A 19,411-nucleotide genomic window follows, 5' to 3' on the forward strand; every position below is an offset into this window, starting at 1 on the left:
TCACCTTCGATGTCACTGCTTCTATTATACCTTCCTTTGTGCTCAGTTGAAGATTTCTGCTCAGTGTGTATGATGAGACCCACAACAATATCTCACATATCTACTGTCACTACTCCTCTTTTCACCCTGTGGAACCACGTTAGGGTTCCCTTTCTCATTAGTCTTGCATCAAGAGGTCATCCTGTACATTTCGATCACTTCCAACAAGATGCCACCTTCCTTACTCCTCTCGGCATTGGGAAGGGATCTTTCCCTCCCTGATAGTGAAACCCCAACCTCCTTCCCAAGAACATGCTGAGGAAGCAGCAACTAGCCGTTCACCTTCTCCGGTTTCCCCTCTCTTATTGTTCAGACGGCCAAACTCTCTAGGTTAATTTGCTATCTAGTAGTTCCTGCGGAATGTAGCTTCAGGATGAGGACAAGTTGAGATCAACTGTGAAACAGTTCACAAATTCTCTGCTGTGAACAACAGCCAATTAATGGAGAGTGATCAGTAACTGTGAATGATCACATTTATGATGTGCATGTCATTGCTGCGAGAGCAGGAGTGCAGAGGAATGCTGGCAGGAAATGCCAGAGCAAACACAAGTTCGGCACCTTTGCCTTGTATCTCAACATATTATGTCCTTTCTAATGGGACTGTTTTTCACTTAATCCCATGTGAAATAGAAGTATAATTTGTGGAACGTCTGTGACAAAGGATATTGTTTGAAATATTAAAATAGGACAACAAATTTATAAGGTGGAGTGAGATAAAGCAAAGCGCCTTGCTTTTTTTTGTAAGACAAACTTGCAAATATGAGTTTGTGACCCTTTGAGTATCTGGTCCTGTAGGCTGCATGTATTCAGTCAGCTCTTGTTTGATTCTGATAGCATACAGTCCTGTCCGCTATTTCTGAACCTGCAATTTTGTAATGTTCACAGCTGATACGCCAGGCTCTGTATCACCAGTGCAAACCTAGGATTCCTCCTTTGTCACGTGGTAAACCTCTCCTATCTTGTTTTTGTTCAGGTGATTGCAGTACCAGCTTTGCGCCTGCTTGAAAGGGGTGGAGAGTTGCTTCGTTTTGCAAGATTGTCCAACGATATATGACTACTTGAAGGATTCTCATTTGAAAGTGAGTTAACAAATAGTTCAGATCTGATGCCGAAACAACGGAAGATAGTGCCTCCGTAATTTTCTATTGTATTTTGTAGTATCTAACAAAATATGAACAATTTAAAGTTTACAATCAGAAGAATGAAATTTTTGTAGCTTTCTGATTTTAGTTTCTAAATTAGCTCTGTTAATCCAATAGCTCAGCTGGATATATTGAGTAGATCCCCTGATAGGCTTCCAGAGTACGCTGATTTAGAGTCATACTGCACAGAAACGGACCCTTCAGTCCAACTCGTACATGCCAACGACGTATCCCAATCTAACTTTGCCCCATTTGCCAGCATTTGGCCCATATCCCTCTAAACCCTTCCAACTCATTAAATCCATCCAAATGCCTTTTTTTAAGTGTGATAATTGTACCAGCCTCCACCATTTTCTCTGGCAGCTTGTTCCATGCATGCACCACTGTCTGTGTGGGGAAGAAGTTGCCTCTTTCCACTCTCTCACCTTAAACCCAGGCCCTCTAGTTTTAGACTCCCTTACCCTAGGAAAAAGACTTTGGCTATTCCATATCCCTCGAGATTTTATAAACCTGCACAAGGTATTTTGATATTTCAGACAGGGCAAATTTATAGTTGGCGCAAGTTAACATCCCCAGGTTAAGGAAGGAAGCATTCTCCAGAGTTCATCCACCTGATCAAGGTGCTTGAACAGAAGCTTACAAGTGTGACCATCTGATGAAAACTGGTAGGCTGTAATAGCACACGGTTGAATAACCTGATATTCCCAGTAACACCTCGTGCTTGAATGTGGTACCTCAGGGCAAGTGTACTTGGGCCACAAGCCAGCACCTTCAAAAGGGAGAACATTATTGAAAGAAAGAAAATGATACATAACACTATAGAGCATAGGAGCAGAACTAGGCCATTCGGCCCATCGAGTCTGCTCTGCTATTCGATCATGGCTGATGGCTTCTCAACCCCATTCTCCTGCCTTCTCCCCATAACTGTTGATTCGCTTGCCAATCAAAAACCCATTCATCTCAGTCTTAAATATACTGTAAGATTTGACCTCCACAGCCTTTTGAGGCAATGAGTTCCACAGATTCACCACTGTCTGGCTAAAGAGTGCCTCCTCATCTGTTCTAAAGGTTGTCCCTTCACTCTGAGGGTGTACCCTCATGTCGTAGTCTCCTACTAGTGGAAACCTTTTTGCCATGTCCATTCTATGCAGGCCTCTCAGTATTTTAAACTCCACTGAGTACAGACCCAGAGCCCTCAACCACACTTCATATGACAAGCCCTTCATCCCTGGGATCATTCTTGTGAACCTCCTTTGGATCATCTCCAACGCTAGCACATCCTTCCTTAGATATGGGGTCCCAAACTGTTCACAATATTCCAAATGCGGTCTGACCAGAGCCTTCCACAGCCTCAGCAATTCATTTCTACTCTTGTATTCTAGACCCCTTGATGTGAATGCTAACATTGCATTTGCCTTCCTAACTGCCAGCTGAAACAGCATGTTAACCTTTGTGAATCCTGAACTAGAACTTCTAAGTCTGTTTAGTGCTTTAGACTTCTGAAGCCTTTCCCCATTTAGAAAGTAGTCTACGCCTCTATTCTTCCTAACAAAGTGCTTAACTGTACACTTTTCCCCGTTATATTCCATCTGCCACGTTTTTGTCCACTCTCCTAGTCTGTCAAAGTCCGTATTCAGCCTTTCCACTTCCTCAACATTACCTACCCTTCCACCTGCCTTTGTCATCTGCAAACTTAACAACAATACCCTCGGTTCCTTCATTCAGAACATTAATGTGTAATATGATGTATTGTTGTCCCAACACCAATGCCTGCAGGACCCCACAAGTCACCGTCTACCATCCTGAAAAAGACCCTTCTATTGTTATTCTCTGCCAGTCAGCCAATCTTCTATTCATGCCAGTGCCTTGCCCCTAATTCCATGGGCTGTTATCTTATTCAGCTGCCTCCTGTGCAGCACCTTGTGAAAGGTCTTCTCCTTTGAGATCCAGAATCCAAATAGATCATATCCACTGGCTCTCCTTTGACTATCATGCCCATTACCACCTCAGAATTCTAATGGATTTGTTGGGTATGACCTCCCTTTGATGAAGCCATGCTCTCAGCCCTATTTTACCATGTGCTCCCAAGTAGTCCATGATCTCATCCTTAATAATGGTCCCTAAAATCTTACTAGTAACTGAGGTCAGGCTAACCAGCATTTGGTTTTCTGTCTCTTGCTTCTCTCCCTTCCTAAACAGGGGTGTTACATCAGCCATTTTCCAGTCCTCTGGGACCCTCCCTGACTCCAGTGATTCCTGAAAGATCACCGCCAATGCCTCCACAGTCTCCTTGGGTATCTCTTTCAGAACCCTGGGGTGTAGTCCATCTTGTCCAGGTGATTTATCCACTTCCAGACCTTTCAGTTTTCCCAGGACCTTCTCCTTGGTGGTCGCTACACTCACTTCTGCCACCTGACCCTGTTGAAGTTCTGGTATGCTATAGAACATAGAACATTACAGCGCAGTACAGGCTCTTCGGCCCTCGATTTTGCGCCGACCTGTGAAACCAGTCTGAAGCCTATCTAACCTACACTATTCCATTATCATCCATATGTTTATCCAATGACCATTTAAATGCCCTTAAAGTTGCCGAGTCTACTACTTTTACAGGCAGGGCATTCCACGCCCTTGCTACTCTGAGTAAAGAACCTATCTCTGACGTCTGTCCTATATCTATCACCCTTCAATTTAAAGCTATGTCCGTGAAAACTGATGCAAAGAACCTGTTCACTTCTTCTGTCATTTGTTTCCCCATTATTGTTTCTCCATGTTACATCACATACTGCTTGCATTTAAATACAACAAACTCAGACCTGTGTTGGCTGCCTCCTTTCTCATAGTTGTCCCTCCATCTGCTGTGCCTGAGGTTAGATTCCTGACCTTTTCCATACACGCTGACCTGTTACTTGTTCTGGAAACTTTAATAACCTCTGAATCCTCCACTCCCCCAAACCATTACGTTTTTTTCATAACGTTTTTTTCATAACGTTCCATGCAACTGAATTTCCACCCCGACCCCTTCCCCACAACTATTTAATTTAAAGCCTTATCCACAGCCCTAGTTATGCGCTTTGTCAGGGCTCTGGTCCCAGTGTGATTCGGATGGAGTCTGTCCTATTCGCGCAGCTTCCTCCTTCCCGAGTGCTGGTGCCAGTGTTGCATGAATTTGAACCCGTTTCTGCCACACCCATCTTTTGAGCCACGTGTTTACCTCTTTAATCTTGTTGACCCTGGCCAATTAGCTGGTGGCTCGGGTAGTAATCCAGTCATTATTAGCTTTTTGGTCCTCCCTTTTAATTTAGCTCCTAGTTGCTCATACTCCCTCAGCGAAACTCTTTCCTGTTTCTGTCTGTGTTGTTAGTACCTACGTGGACCACAACAACTGGATCTTCCCCTCCCACCCCCTCTGCAGCCCCCCAGATGAGATATCCTGAAACCCGGCATCAGGCAGCCAATGCAGCTTTCGGGGGTCTCGATCCATGCCACAGAGCATAGTATCAGTTCCTCTAACTATACTATCCTTGATTAGAACTACAATTCTCTTTTTCTTATCCCTCTTGACTGGCAGTCTGTACCACGGTGCTATGGTGACTTTGCTCATTCTCCCTACACAGGGACTCCCATCAACACAAGCAGCAAGAATCTCAAACCTGTTAGATAAGCTCAAGTACTGAGGCTGTTTCGGAACTACCTCCTGGATCCCTCTACCTATCTCACTTGTAGTCACACCTTCTGACCCTCACCACTGACTAAATTCAAGGTAATTAATCTAGTGACTGCCTCTTGAAACAGTGTCCAGCTCTTACGTTCACTCGCCACGCAGAATGCATCTCACCTGAAGCTTGGGTGACCTTTGTGCATTAGATCACTACTGTTTTCCTATTTAACAGTGATTAAAATGCTTGTTGAGAACATAAGTTGCTGTGCAAGTTATTTCATACTGTGGCTCTACATTCAGTATAGAAATGAGTTGGGAGAAAATGTGGTTAAATAAATCAACCATTCCAATGCTGTAACCAAGTTTATTTCCGAGGAAAACATATGTTATCAGGCTGTTCTTCAATGTCTACATGGTATATGAGCTGGAAAATGGGTCTACGTCCATTCTGTTCTCTGGAATTTATACCAACATAATAGATGATGACAACAGGAAAAAATAAGAATGGAAATATTTTAAATTTTCTAGTGCAGGAAAGCGTTAGGTGCAATAACTATTATTTTAGGTAGGGGAAATTACAAGATACTCCATCACGGGGAAGACACCAGGCTAAAGGTATCACTTAATTCCTAAAAGGAGAAAATAAGTTGATACTTTTCATCTTGCATCGTAATCCAAGTGAATACAAGAAACAGACTTACTGGGGAGAAAAGAGACAAGCAGAATGAGAACAGTGTGCTTCTGGTGATGCAGCAAAAACAGGTGTTTGGTTAGGGAGTTGTTCTGAATTGCATGAGAAATTTGGCTGCCTCCATGACCCTTTTTTTTTTAAAAAGAGTATGCAATCTATATACAAGTTCCTCTTGCCTGCATAAAGAGGGGTCTTGAATATTTAGTATGTAGCTTCTAGCACATGCAGATGCTTCACACTGTGGGCCCAGCTGATGATCTTAGATTAGTTAGAACATGGAATTAGAACAGTGTAACTGTTAGCACAGTCCAGATTATTTAATAAATGATTTTCTATAGCAGAATCATACTATGATTTCATAATAGGCTGTGAAATCTTCCTTAAGAGAGAATGATCAAGCACAATCTCTATAATATTTGAATAGTTTCTTCAGATTTTATAACATCATTTCTTCCAATCACCCCACAAAGGGAAGTATCATTACTGATTTATCATTATTGGCTGTTGTCTAAACAAGTTATTTCAAAGTTAATGGTTTGATTCCCTAACTACTTATTCAGATGCCATAGTGTAACATGCCAAGTTATTGTCACCAACACATTCTTGATATGTCTCCAGGAATAATGATGAAAACCTTTCCGGTAATGTGAGCACCACCAACTCAATTTGGCTCTCCCCATCTGCAGATCATCCATGCAATAATATTTTCTAACATTTTGCGTGTGTGCTACAGATTCTAACTATTTGTGTGTTGCAATTACCTATGTTTTAAACAACAGATCATACGTGAACCTGATTCTACAGTTCTGTATTCACCTGCATCCACCTTGTGGATAATTCTTGACAGTTCTGTCTCTGATTTTCTTAATATTTCTCTTCAATTTTGATAGGTTCCAGTATCTTAAATCCTATCCTGATTGTTTCAGGGTCGGTTTCTATATGATAATTACTTCAATGACTTGATCATTTAAAAATGGTCTGTCATCCCACCGGATGTATTAACCATTTCACTTTGGTGCACATTCACCATGCATTTCCATATGTTAATTCAGCAAGTCATCATTACTTGCTCATGCACTGGTATCCCAATCTCAGACTGTAAATGTCATGTGATGAGTCATTCTTGGAATTTCAGAAAATCTTACCTGAAGGTCTGGTGTTAAAGGTAGCAGGTGGCATCTGTCTCAAAATCATTGTCTTTTTCACCTCGAATAGTCAGGTTGTGGGTTTTTTTTTTGGGGCAACAGATGCAAACACCTCCAAGAGAAACTTATTAGTCTCATCCTTCCTTTCATTAGACTTTACATTGATTGATTGATACCACCTTTGAAAAATCAACAATAGAATCTATTAATCCGTTTGGTGGTATGGTTTTCCATTCTGTATCTTCTGTTCTGAGTGGAGCATCCCCATTGAATACCATTTGGTCTCATTTGTGAGTCCTGGAGGAAATTTTTTGATGCAATCTTTAAAACAAATTCAAAAATTCTCACTTAATTTCAATCGGTAACACTTTTTGCTCTTTAATCTTTTCACAATATTTCTTCAAAAATATCAGGTTAAATTGTCTCTGATATTTTATCGTTTCAAAGTTACTTCAAATTCAAGTAGTTGTGTTCTTGGTCTGACAATTAATGTCAATGTTCAGTTTTATTTTCCCTAAAATTTCCTTCCCTAAAACAAAGGAACCAACCTGATTTCTTTTTGGCTGTTTCTCTTAAATGAAAATGTAATTATCCCCTTAAATTTCGAGTGCCTGGACTAACAACTCCAGTCAATTTATTCTATCAGTTCCTATCTTAGACACGACGTCCAGGCTTGGTTTTGCTTGATACTTCTATATTATAGGCAAAAATGAGTGCAGGTGCCTTTCATATCTCCCCTCTTTAAACACATTGTCTTGGAAAATAACAAATGGCCTGAAAGGATTAAGGACAAGTCTTTGAAATCTGAAACCTTAGTCAGAATTGTCCCTGTGCTGTAGCTCTTGATGCATGCATTTAAGTTTTTACATTCTTAGTGCAGCAACAGATTTGGCAGCTTTATCAGCATTCTTATAGACCTGAAAGTCATCATCTCTATAATCTCTTAAAAAGAGAAATAAAGAGTCTATTATGGCCTTACCCAAGAGCCCAAAGTGTTTAGAACAGATATAAATTGAATTTCTACCAGACATCTGAGTCAACGTAATTTCAAGGCTGACAGGTCTCTCTTTTCTTGTGAAATGCTCTTCGGTGTCTACAAGTACGGTTTCATGAAAACAAAATAATAACAGCGCCGTTAACTTAAAATATAATGCATTTTCAATCCCAGTTCCAGGTGTGCAATCTTTTATTGAAATGGATGCATTAAACAGTCACGTTCATACATCAGTGAATCTTATAAACTTTCACATTCTCTCCCTTTCCCTCAAACTCCGTATAAAGTCAGGTTTACTTTCATATCGTAATTTTAATGTTTGTTTTCTTAAAGCACAGAACTGGCAGCATTTTGAATCAAACAAAAGTTTGTTTCCGACCTCCTCTTTCTTCCTGAAACTAATCTATGAACAATGATCTGCTTTAAATTCACCCAGTGGTGTTATGAATGTATTGTATGATCTCAGCTGAATAAGAGTAGTGAGCATGTATTAATCTGCTAATATCTTTAGGTCTGGCCTTGTTTTCTCAATTTCCAAATATATCTGGTACTGCCTTGAGAACTTGTACCTCAGTTGACAAAGGTGGCTACTTTGTATTCCTTTGGGGACCAGGAAGGATGGTGGTGGAGCAACCAGACTCAATGATAATCATTGATAGCCTGTAGTATGTGCATCTGGTCTCCCATCATCTTTGCAATGAAAAGGGTGGCCACTGTTCCCAGGGAAACCTGATGCACAGCAGCAACCAGCTGTGAACTCCGTTTACAAATTCACACAGTCTTCCTCTCCAGCCTCTCTTTGGCAGGGTTGGCACCTGTCTGACTGAGTGTGAGGAGAAAAATGAGTCTGTCTGTTCCTTTCAACCTCCACAATGTATTCGTTACAGCGTTCAAGAAAGTGGTCCAACCGGTTTCAATTAAAATAAGGCAATGGGCTATCCCTTCTAGCATATAGCTTTTGTATGGGAGATAGTAGGAACTGCAGATGCTGGAGAATCCGAGACAACAAGGTGCAGGGCTGGATGAACACAGCAGGCCAAGCAGCATCATAGGAGCAGAAAGGCTGACGTTTCGGGCCTAGACCCTTCATCAGAAAAAGCTTTTGTGTGGCCTTGATTGTGGACCTTCAGTAGTTGCTATCCTGGCATTAATGGGTGCTTGAGCAATACTGGTATGCATCTACTCACAAGCAGATCCTGATGCAGTTCATTCCAGACTCTGGTTTTTGTGATGTAGATATATAGTTCTCTATTAACTAGAGGTTAGAAGTGTTTGAGAAAGAGAGCCCAAACCAAGCATGAGGCATTATATCCATAGGGATGGAATTGAACAGAAAGATTTAGGCTTAACTTGTAACGCATCTTAGACCATATGAGTACTGCATGCCATTCTGGTCACTGTAATATAGAAAGAATATACAGGCACTGGAGAGGATGGGGAAAAGATTTACAAAGATGGTACCAGAAATATATGGGTCTACATATCAGGCAATGATTGGCAGGCTGGTTCTCTTCTCTATTGGAAAACAGAGGTTGACGAGTGAACTAATAGGGGTTTTTAAATTATAGAGTTTTGTCAGAGATAGAGCAAATGTGTCCTCTTGTGGAGAAGGAGCATGACTGGAGGTCATCAATAGTCACTACAAAATCCAACTGAGAAGAAATTTCTTTATGTAGAGTGATAAGAGTATGGAACCTGCTACCAGAGGAAGTGATTAAAGTGAATAGCATTTGAACGGAAGCTTAACAAGCTTTTGAGGGAGAAGGAAATAGATAATTATTGTTGATTTCAATGAGAAAAGATGGGAGGAGGCTCGAGTGGAGTATAAACTCTGGCACGGACTATTTGGCCTGAATGATCTGATTCTGTGACTTGTGTCCTCATTCTATGTAAAAATTCTCAGGATGTCTTTCTCCCCAGGTATGCGTATTTGCTAAAACAGGCTATCTATCAACTGTTCCAGTGAACTGTTAATGCTGATGTTGTTCTGGCTTCACTCAAAATGTTTTTTGATCCCCTCTGATCAAAACAGCTTACAGTTTTCACAATGCAAATAAGTCATGGCCTCTAACTCCTAACCTTGTTTCCTCGCTCCTGACACGCTGAAACAATTTAATCTGTAGTAACAGGCTGATCAAAAGAATTGGAGTCACAAGTGGCTTAAAGTAGTTTTTGAGAAGCTACAGTTCAAATATAATACAAGCAGATTAAACATAGAAAACACATGACCTGAGACTTATGAACATTTATTGATCACAAATTGGATGCATAGAAGGGCCTGCTTTCTAATGCCGCCATAATGATCCCTTCCTCGACTTTAGGCTGATGTTAAACTGAAGCTGGAAACCCTAAAAAGCCTTCTCCTTTCGTCTGTGCTCTTTGCTTCTTGATTGCGTCTTTATATTTTTCATCAACCTGCTCACACAAGTCATGACACGACTGTGGAACAGGTGGATTTTGAACTGGTCTTCTGGCCAAGATGTAGGAGCATTACCACCATGCCACAAGTGCCCTATTGCTTCTTTATGTAAGATAACAAGGTGTATAGCTGGATGAACACAGGCCTAGACCGAAACGTCAGTCTTCCTGCTCCTCTGCTGTTTGGCCTGCTGCGTTCACCCAGCTCTACACCTTGTTATCTCAGATTCTCCAGTATCTGCAGTTCCTACTACCTCTGAAACAATTTTAACCCCACTGCGAAGCCCATTTCTGAAGAAGGGTCTAGGCCCGAAACGTCAGCCTTCCTGCTCCTCTGATACTGCTTGGCCTGCTGTGTTCATCCAGCTCTCCACCTGGTTATCTAAGATTCTCCAGCATCTGCAGTTCCTACTATCTCTGCTTCTTTATGTACTTCATTTTTAGCGCCTGGTGAGTATTTCACACCAATCACTCACTCCTTCAGTTGCACCTTCCATTCATCTGTACATTTAGAATGGGGCACATACCCAAAATATTTTCCCTTTAAGCTCCTAACTGATACGGTTAACCTTCTGCTTATCTCTTGTTAAGCTGTCGTATTAGCCTTACTTGGCTAGTTTATGTAGATATGGTGCGTGAGGTCCTATAGTAGCAGCCTGGAAAGTCTTACAAGCAGGCCTATGCACTCTTGAACAAATAATGGCTTTATGCTGTCCAGTTTCTTTAATCCTTTTGATAAGGAAGAGAGTTAGCAGGGGCTGTTTCTATAAAATGTAGTTAATTTCATAATGTTTTATAAAGTCATTATGTAGCCCTTCCTTAAACTCAGAATCATTTCTTAAATTTAGTAGTTGGACCAAAGGCTGAAGTCGAGAGAGATGTATAAACATGCTGGGAACCTAAAACAGAAATAAAATGTGCTGCAGAAACTCAGCAGATCTGGCAGCATCTGCAGAGAGAGAGAATTAAAATCAATATTTCATGTCCAATAATTAGTCTTCATAAGTGGTACCACAGATATTGCCAAACCTGCGGAGTTTCTCCAGCATCTTCCCTTCTAATTTCAGATTTCCAGTATCCAGAATATTTTGGTTTCAGTCAAGAGATAGATTTGCTGTAGGACCAGAATGCAGTCCTATTAGTTTCCGGACCAAGTGTATGAGTCCTCTGCAATTTTTGCTTCTGAAATCAGGTTCTCGCAGTTTTGTTTTCAATTAGAGATGTTGCAATTGGATAGTTGCAGGGAATGAAGATTTAAATTAATTTTAAAATATTGTTGCATTGACATGGCGTCTTTTATCACTAACGTAAAGGAGAAGCAAAGACCGATGTTGTAGAATGCAATTCATAACATCAAAACGTCCCAAAGAACTGGATTGTAAGGAATGTTGTACACACCTTGGTTCAGAACATAATGAAGTAACAAACAAACTTATTTGATTTTGGTGGTGGTGTTGTTGTTGTTGTTTTTTTTTTGAGGGATAAATATTGCTTAGGGCAAGGTGGAAAATCCCTGCTTTTCCTTGAATAATACAATGGGATTTCTATAAGCACCAGCGGGTGCACGTGTAGCCTTGGTCTAACGTCTCATCCAAAACATGATGTCTCCAACAGTTTACTGCTACTTCAGAATTGCACTGGATTGTCATCTGAGATAGATCATGTGCCCAAATCTCTGATGTGGGACTTGAACTGAAAACTTTGATTCAAAGGCGAGAGTGCTATCACTGTGCCACAAATGATAGCTGACTCGAGCAACAAATTATTTTTGGAATGCAATGGTGTGTAGTCAATATTTGGGAGCTGTAACTTTAGGAAGAAAAGACTGTCACTATTGGATGTACCATGGTTAAAAATACAAATGCAGTGTTGAATTATTTTTCCAAGGTATTGTTTCTCTCAAATTACCATATGTAACTTAACTGATTATTTCATGAGCATTTGCTATAGTTATATTTCCTTTTCATTTCAGGCTCTACGCTGAATTTGTTGTCTATGCAGCAGCCTCTCTCGACTGGACATGGAGCACCTCTGCAGAACAGCAGTACTGCTCCAGAATGTCATCAGCAAGTGCCAAGTAAAGCACCACTTGCCCCCACAGCTGGACTATACGACTTTACTTACTACCAGAATAACTACCAGGCATCTGTCCACAACATTGTCAGACCTTCTTTATGTCCTACATCATTGGGTACTCCTCAAGGACCTGGTCAGATGCACAATGCGCTTCCCTTGGGTCCTAATTTGATCGCTGCGGGCCCTCGGTTTGACCCGGTGTTTGTAAGCACTCCTCCGCAAGTTGGTTATGTTCCAAGTGGTGGACACTATCCTGGTCAAGTTCACTACAATGTACCTTCTCAAAGTACTACTCAGGGTATTCCCCCCAGTTCTTCTTATCCTGGTTTCTCATATCATCATCCAATGCCTGTTTTCAATACCCAATATAATGCTCATTTAACCTCACAGACTGTTCATCCTGTTGCCGCTCAGCCTTTAGTCGGTGTCTTATCCGGTCATGTGAAACCACTGCCAGAAACTGGCCAGAGACCCATTCAAGCATCTTTTCAGCCTTATCCTGCTGGTGATGCTGCTGCGTCATGGCAACCCTTACCCAGAGCTTTGATGACAACATCAACAGGGCCTGTTATCAATCTGCCTGCTGTTGCTTCCTCTGCAAATAGCCAGACAAGTACAGGTAGGGGATATTTTTGTTTTGTTTTCCCCAAAGCAGTGAACAAGAGATACAATACATGGTGCATTTTTTTTTGAGTTTAATCAGCAGCCCTATGCATTTTACCTTCTGTGACGAATCTATCAAATAATCCCTAAAAATTATACATTATCCTTAGTTATTCAAGTATTTCATAAGTTTTAAAGCAATTTTTTTAAAATGGCACTGATTTATATTCTGTTAAATCAGAGCAGCTTTGAACCTAGTTGTTTTAACAAAAAAAAACAAAAATACATTCCGAACTCTTGTTACAATGCGCCTTGTATTAAATTAATTTTGTTTAAAAGGAATAAATTTGTGTTTATGAAGAATGTTCATTCTTTAAATTGTTATACAATGCCTTTGTCTGTATTGTTTTCTACTTGACAATGAAGTAGGCAACCACTTAAACCAAATTAAAGAAGAAGTAAGATGAAAGACGAGCTTCATTAGAATATAAGAACTAGGAGCAGGAGTAGACAATCCAACCTTTCAAGTCGCTTCCCCCCCCCCCCCCCCCATTCAATACGATCATGACTCTTGTCATCTTGGCCTCAACCCCACTTTCCTTCAATCAGTCTACCAGGTCCTTAGATTTGCTCAGTGTTATGCCATCTGCTGCACTCTGGGGTAATGAATTCCACAATTTTACAATCCTTTGAGAGAAGTAATTTCTCCTTGTCTCTGTCAAAGTTGCTATCCCTTATCCTAAAACTATGGCCTCTCATCCTGTATTGCTCCGCAGCAGATAGTTTTAAACACACGAGCTGTAGTAGGCTATTAGATGCAGGATATCTACCTAAAACAGTAGAATGGATAACTGGATAGAGATCCTGAGCAGAAATCCTGGTTGATTTCCTTTTCCCTTTATTCTAAAGCTGAAGCCAAGTTCGTTACTATTATAGCGTCTGGCATAAGTTAATTAGGTACAATTACTGCGTTTAGCATGTGTGATCTGCTAAATTAACTACTCTTGCATCTTATTCATTTTGATGACCTTAACAGTCTCAAGGCCTTTGCTTCTTGTGTTTGTTTCGTTCTTTATTTATGATTTTTCTGTTGAATATTGGTCAACATTGGCTGTGTTTTTTTATATATTGTACCCTTGACAGAGCTATTTCTAGTTTTAAGATAGGGCAAAATGTTGAAGCAAAAAGTAAAATAATTGTTCTTTGCCACTTTTCGTCCCTCTCCCTCAGCCAATGCAACCTGTTGCATTTGAGCTGGACAATCTGGCCAGGAATGGCACCCAACTAACATCAAGGGAGACAGAAATCAGGAAACTGTAGGCCACTCTCACAACAATAATGGGTTAGTGGGAACATGAAGGATTCCATCATTAAGGAAGTAGTAGCAAGACATGTAGAAAGTCAAAATACAATCAAGCAGAGTTAACTTGGTTTTGAGAAAGTGATTTGATAATTTAATAAATTTTTGTTACGGTCATAATCTGCTTAACTGAGTGCAGTGAAGTTGGCGATGAAGAGGTATTTCTTCACTTAACATTGTTAATGTTTGGAATTATCTTCCACGGAGAGCAGTGGAGGCTGGGTCATTGAATATATTCAAGGGCTGTGACAGATTTTTGAACTACTTGAGAGTCCAGGGTCGTGGAAGGCAGCCAGGAAAGTGGAGTTAAGGCCACAATCAGATTAGCCATTGTCGTGTTGAATAGTGGAGTAGGCTCATGGGGCCAAGTAGCCTGCTGTTGATCTATTTTTATATTCTTAATTTATTGAGTAGCCAATACTATTGCTCCCTGACTGATAGACTCCATTCTTTGCTTTCTTATGGCCTGTCTATGGCCTGTCCAGACATTGTCCTTTGCTAGGAAGTACGGAAACTGTGGGTAGGCACTATAGGGTATATTAGCAGTTAAACTGAAATAATTTTACATGTTGAATTTCACAAAACAAGTGGAAAGTTAGGATGTATTTCAGAACAAAGCATGAAAGGCATTTGAAAAAAATCAGGTATTGTTTATATAATTTCTGCAATTAACCTTTTAAAGCATGATTTGTCTCAAAATTAGACATTTTAACCATGTAATTAACTGTTCTTGTTTAAAATAATGATGGGACTAGACATGTCTGTGATGCTAGATAATTTGAATTATATTAGTTGAGGAGAACCAGAGGACACTTACATCAGTTATTTAAACAGAGAACTGGGTTCCATGTATAGAGAGGCTGGAACCTTTGGACCAAGTTGCGAACTTGTGCAGTTATTGCAGGTTTATTGTAGCAATGCAGAAAGGAGTTGGAGATTTCCCAGCTGAGTTTGAGCCCAGGGAATTTGTGGCATGTTGTATGAGGTTCCTCATGCTGTCTGTGGTTCCTAGCCCTCATTTCTGTCACCTTCTAAATTCCCTAAATTTCTCTCTTCCCTGTGAATTGACTTAGTTTTCAAACTTTTTTTTTGCCTAATGGAAGTTGATATGGCTACTCATTGATGGGTGGGAGCAGGTGATGATGCTTAAATGCAGCAACATTATGGAACAGATTTGATGGACCAGCTGCTTTTGCTGTTTGTCATTTTTCTGTTTTACATATATTCGTTCTCCACAGTAATTGAATGCAATTCGTTGCCCTGATCAATGTGACAACCTTGAATGATATTTTAATTAAAACACTTAACACAGTGCCAAAAGAAATTAAAACCTTGCTTCAAGGTTGGAACAATTTCTTACTGCTCCCTGTCCCCAACCATCCCGAGCCCACCTGGGAGTCCATCATTAACATTTAAATTAGCCCAACCTCGCAAGATTTGTTAGAGCCCATAATGTAGGGAGACAAACAGTCTGGAATATTGGAAATCAGGGCCATTTGTTTGTTCCTATGACTGGTGGTCTGCTAGAATTTTGTTTTTTTTTCCCCCAGTATTCTGTTTGGATATTTATTACTGTCTCAACTGGATACTGTCGTACAGTTGTTTGCAGTCAAACTCTGTTCTGCATTTAGGTCCACCCCTTTCAATGCCCCATCATATCAACCAAAGTTATCAACCCGACAGAGCGAAAGTAGCAACATTTCCAGCCATTGGGGCACCTCTTGCAAGGAGGCCACCTTCTTCAGTTGATCCACCAGTATCATCCTCTGCATCACCAGCTCCTGCCACAGAAGCACACCATGGTAAATACTGCTGCATTCTCTTACTTGCCTTTCTTTTCTACCCCCACCCCATAAACATATTAAAGATGGGCAATTTAAGTGATTGTTGTAAATAAGCTGACCGGAATGTACACTTTGAATGCAATCCTAAACAAATCATTTCTGTATTTTTATTCCTGGTTTGACTTTGTTGTTACCATTTTATTCTTTCTTTCTCTGTTTTCATTACTTCCTATTTTGTCTGCTACTTTACACATTTTTCTTATTTGGCTAATACTTGTGTACTAAATTTAACAGTTCTTGCTTTGCCCACTTTCCGTTCAAGAACAAGAGTTTTGATCTTGCTGAAAATTGTTTTGCGGTGTCATGTCATTTAACCAGGAGAGTAACAGTAAAATGCAACTCTTCTGCTCATCAGGATGCATTTGCAGTTGTTAACCTGCTAAAGCACCTCTCGCCTCCACCTTCAGTGTTCTTGTGGCCATAAAACCTATTCACTTTACCAGCTTGTAAGGTCTTGACCTTCACCTCTTCAATTCCAATGCTGCCTAACTTATGCATAGCTGGATCACATCTCTGATGATCGTTACGATTGAAGTAATCTTCAGAGTCTGTTTCGAACCCAAACTAAGCTTCCAGTTGCTGCAGTGCAAAAACTACCTACTTTGTTATTTAGGATTGCCTGAATGTGCCCACCTACTGTTTGCAATCTTCAGCCGTATATTTTTCATCTTCCAGCTTCACTTATTCCAATGCTCATTCAGGCTTTCTACTCCCCTCTTCCCACCATTAGTGCTTTGAGCTTAGCTTTTAAGGCCTACTTATTAAATTCACCTTTTTGGGCCCCTCTTTAAAACACAATTATTTAACCAAGACCACTTTGATTTGTGTTTTTTTGATCATGTCTCCATAAAGTGCCTCAAAATATTTTACCGTTTTACAGACATGTTAGTACTCTTTGTTGTCTTACTCCTACAATTCAGCAGGCCTGCTGTGCTCCTCCAGCTCCACACTGTTATCTCTGACTCCAGCGTTGGCAGTTCTTACCATCTCCAAGGTATGAGGAAGTCAGTTTCAAAAAATAGTTTTGTTCACTTCCAACCCTGTGGCAATAGATACTATTCGGTGAACTCCTTCTGTGACTGACTCCAACGCACCCAAATCCCACTTGCCTTGTTTTGAGAGTGCACATTCATTGAAAACACCCACAATCTGCAGATGCAGCCCTAGCAAACTTTGATCCTGGACCTGATGAATGAAATTTCACCCTCCCTAATTTCATTGTTCAGGATTGCTGCCCTGTCAGCTGAGTGATAGCCATGGAGTTTTTAGCAGCTCGTGCTAGAGATTTAAATTTCTTTTTATTCATTCATGGAATGTGGGCATTACTGGCTAGGCCAGCATTTATCGCCCATCCCTAGTTGCCTTGATGAAGGTTGTGGTGAGCTACATTCTTGAGCTGTTGCGGTCCATTTTCTGTAAGTAGGCATGCAATGCTGTAAAGCAAGGAGTTCCAGGATTTTGGCTCAGTAACGCTGAAGGAAAGGCATCATGTCAGACATTTGCAAGTGACTATTTTGTTGGTGAAATTCATCTGCTGGCAAGCAAAGACAAATGCGAGAGCAATACAGATTGATTCTCTTATCTAAAAAATGAAATACCTGTCTAAGTTTTTTTGTCTCCTTTTTAAAATTGCCATTCTCCCTATTCTTGTTCTGTACTTTAATCTTTAGTATTTCCTGTGCTGCTGAGATTTAACAAATGAATTCCAAGATCACTGGATTCAGCTGGCACTTAGTCTAGCAGGTTGTGTTTTTTTTATCAACTGTAAATTGTATTCTGGAATGTAGTTGTAAATTAGATACAACTCACAGTATATTTGAATAGTTTTTAGGTAACATTGAGGTAGAAATGAATGATTGACTGCTAGAAGAATATTAATGCACAATAAACTGTATAATACTTTCACTCTATTCTGAAACTTTCGGATAGATATTTCTAACAACTTTTTTATTTTTCATTATTCTTATTTCAACTTTTAGTTTAGATATTTTTCATCAACCTATATGGACATTTTTTAAAACATCTCCAGGACAGGTGGGACTTGAACCTTTTGGCCCAGAGGTAGAGGTAGAATTTATACATGCCTATTCAGGAGTTCAATATGGACTGTTAGGGCAGTTGCTGCTTTCTGCTTAATGTAGTCCTTCCTATCCAATTAAGGATTACTTCAGAGTATTGATTCAACAAGCAGTATTTAAGTGATTAATTGCTCTAACATTACACCTTTTTAGTAGAATATTTTTATTTGCTGTGTTTTGGGCTCTTAAAAATATAAATCATGTAATAAGCTATCGCTTCAGCATTTCACATTGTTCACAATTTCTTTTCTGTCAATTTTTTTAGTAACTTTCTTTTTGTGAAAGGAGAGCATTTTGTTACAAGAGCCTGAGCAAATAGTTTGACACGTACCAAATCCAGGCTACCTGATGTGGGGAGCGGGGACATGGTGATTGGCATTTAATTGGCATTCTTCATATATATTGCCCTGTACATCTGACCTTCCTGTTGCACTTACAAGTTAATAGTAATGTTTTCTCTTTCAAGACTACATATTTGTGTTTTTTTGTTCTTAAGAGCAGCATTTTTTGTTTTGTGTTGGGTTGGCCCATTGCTTTTCAAACACGTCAGGGTAAAGCAAAGTGGGAGGAGACATGGAATAATTTTCCAACACACCAAGGTGATGGTTTATTAATTCATGTTTTTAGATTAAACCAGGAAGCAGGTGTGAGCGATGGAGAGGTAGGTGTGTTCTGTGGGAAGAAAGTAGGGATGGGGGCTACCCTTGGGGTACATTACATCCCACCTGGAGAAATGGTTTTGAGTCAGCACTTGTAGTCTTGTAAAAAAAAAATCATGTAATTCCGAGTTTCACCACTTGTACTGCGGGGATCTGAAAAGGTTTTGTTTCACTTGGAGAAAGCAAAAAAGATGAGTTGCAATCATGTGTTGGGAGTGCCTGCACTGTTGTGTGTAGTTAATGTATTAAATTGAATAGAATTACATCATTTGAATGAGGCTATACTGATCTGTATATTGTATTAATTGATGTCTAACTCCCAAAGTTGTGCTTTTCTGTTTAAATTGAAGGAAAACAAATGTATTTGCCTGGTGTGGATTGCTCAGTTGTATCACTTATTACATTAATATTGTATCTGTTTTACATTTTGATTAACTAACCAGAATTTTAACCATGAACTCCCAAATTCATTATTGCTTAGAATTTTTTTTCTGAATTGTAGCTTGTGCCTTCATTTCTATTGAGAATTTCCATCATGTTTTTAATCTGTGGAAAATATAGTTAATAAACAACTTGTGGTTGCATCCTCTTCTCCGAGCTGCTGAGAGAAAATCTCTTGAAGGTATGTGCTTTTTAGGAACTGATTATCAGTATTTCTGTTTTAAAAAATACTTGCTCAAAAAATAAGAGTAGAAACTAAACTC

General features: G+C 40.0%; 1 protein-coding gene across 2 annotated transcripts in view; it reads left to right on the top strand.

Annotated features, from left to right (window-relative positions):
- sec24b (SEC24 homolog B, COPII coat complex component) overlaps window positions 1–19,411 on the top strand; it is a 111,909-nt gene that overhangs the window by 6,293 nt on the left and 86,205 nt on the right. The window contains exons 2-5 of one of the 2 annotated variants that reach the window (XM_048598566.1): window positions 1,013–1,118; window positions 4,796–4,941; window positions 12,060–12,782; window positions 15,758–15,928. In XM_048598566.1, coding sequence (XP_048454523.1) covers window positions 12,083–12,782; window positions 15,758–15,928 — 871 coding nt within the window. In that variant the 5' untranslated portion in view covers window positions 1,013–1,118; window positions 4,796–4,941; window positions 12,060–12,082. The remainder of the gene's footprint in view (window positions 1–1,012; window positions 1,119–4,795; window positions 4,942–12,059; window positions 12,783–15,757; window positions 15,929–19,411) is intronic. The other variant, XM_048598564.1, reaches the window with a different exon arrangement.

The sequence above is a fragment of the Rhincodon typus genome, chromosome 1 (genome assembly GCF_021869965.1).
Source record: "Rhincodon typus isolate 14 chromosome 1, sRhiTyp1.1, whole genome shotgun sequence".
NCBI classification, from domain to species: Eukaryota; Metazoa; Chordata; class Chondrichthyes; order Orectolobiformes; family Rhincodontidae; genus Rhincodon; species Rhincodon typus.